Source organism: Pterocles gutturalis, unplaced genomic scaffold, assembly GCF_000699245.1.
Source record: "Pterocles gutturalis isolate BGI_N339 unplaced genomic scaffold, ASM69924v1 scaffold37359, whole genome shotgun sequence".
Classification (NCBI taxonomy): Eukaryota; Metazoa; Chordata; class Aves; order Pterocliformes; family Pteroclidae; genus Pterocles; species Pterocles gutturalis.
The window spans coordinates 2,544-3,183 of record NW_010137017.1 but is presented as its reverse complement, the minus strand read 5'-3'; the positions used below and the strand labels follow the sequence as shown (position 1 = coordinate 3,183).

Sequence of the window (640 nt, the reverse complement as noted above, 5' to 3'; positions counted from 1 at the left end):
AGGCGCGCCCCCAGGGTCTTGTCCATCCACTCGCAGGTGAGGAGGAGGTTGTGCACCTCGTGCATGCACTGGATGTACCCGGTGCTGTACCGCTGCTGGGCTTCCAGCCCCACTTTGGAGTCGGCTGCATTGGAGAGGAGACAAGGGGAGTTGGTGAGTGGGTGGAAGGTGCCTGGTGCTATCCCGCTGAAAAGCACCCACGGGTTCCCCTGGGCATGGGGTTCTGGGGGGCTTGTCGTTGAAGGGGACTGGGCTTTACTGTAAGGTGACTGGTTTGCAGGGTGCAGGGGGAAGGTGAGAGGGTGTGAGTTTTTGCCACCCCGGCAGGCAGCCCCCGTGTCCTCCTGCCCACTGTCAAGGGCAAAACCAGCCCAAAAACGGAGAGTGGCTCTGGAAGGAAAATAAAACCTTCCGTGGGTTAACCACTGCCCAGCTCCATCTCCCCATCTAGTGGAGAAAGCCACAGCCGAGCGGCAGCCCGGGCCTCAACAGGTTGGAAAGATGCTTTTTGCCCAGCTGGCAACGGATTAAAGCTGCTGGGACACTCCTGCCGCGCTGACGGGGCCGGGAGCGGGCACTCACCCATCAGCTTGCTGCTCTGGATGTTCTGGAGGTGCTTCACCGTCATTTCCAGGATGTC

At 60.5% G+C, this 640-nt stretch overlaps 1 protein-coding gene across 1 annotated transcript in view; it reads right to left on the bottom strand.

Annotated features, from left to right (window-relative positions):
• Positions 1–640, bottom strand: part of LOC104468390 (transcription cofactor HES-6-like) — a gene marked incomplete at its 5' end in the record, with an annotated part of 1,860 nt that overhangs the window by 525 nt on the left and 695 nt on the right. Inside the window, 2 exon segments of the mRNA XM_010082504.1 lie at positions 2–124; positions 583–640. The exon segment at positions 583–640 is cut by the window's right edge and continues 6 nt beyond it. Of these exon segments, the coding sequence (XP_010080806.1) occupies positions 2–124; positions 583–640 (181 nt within the window).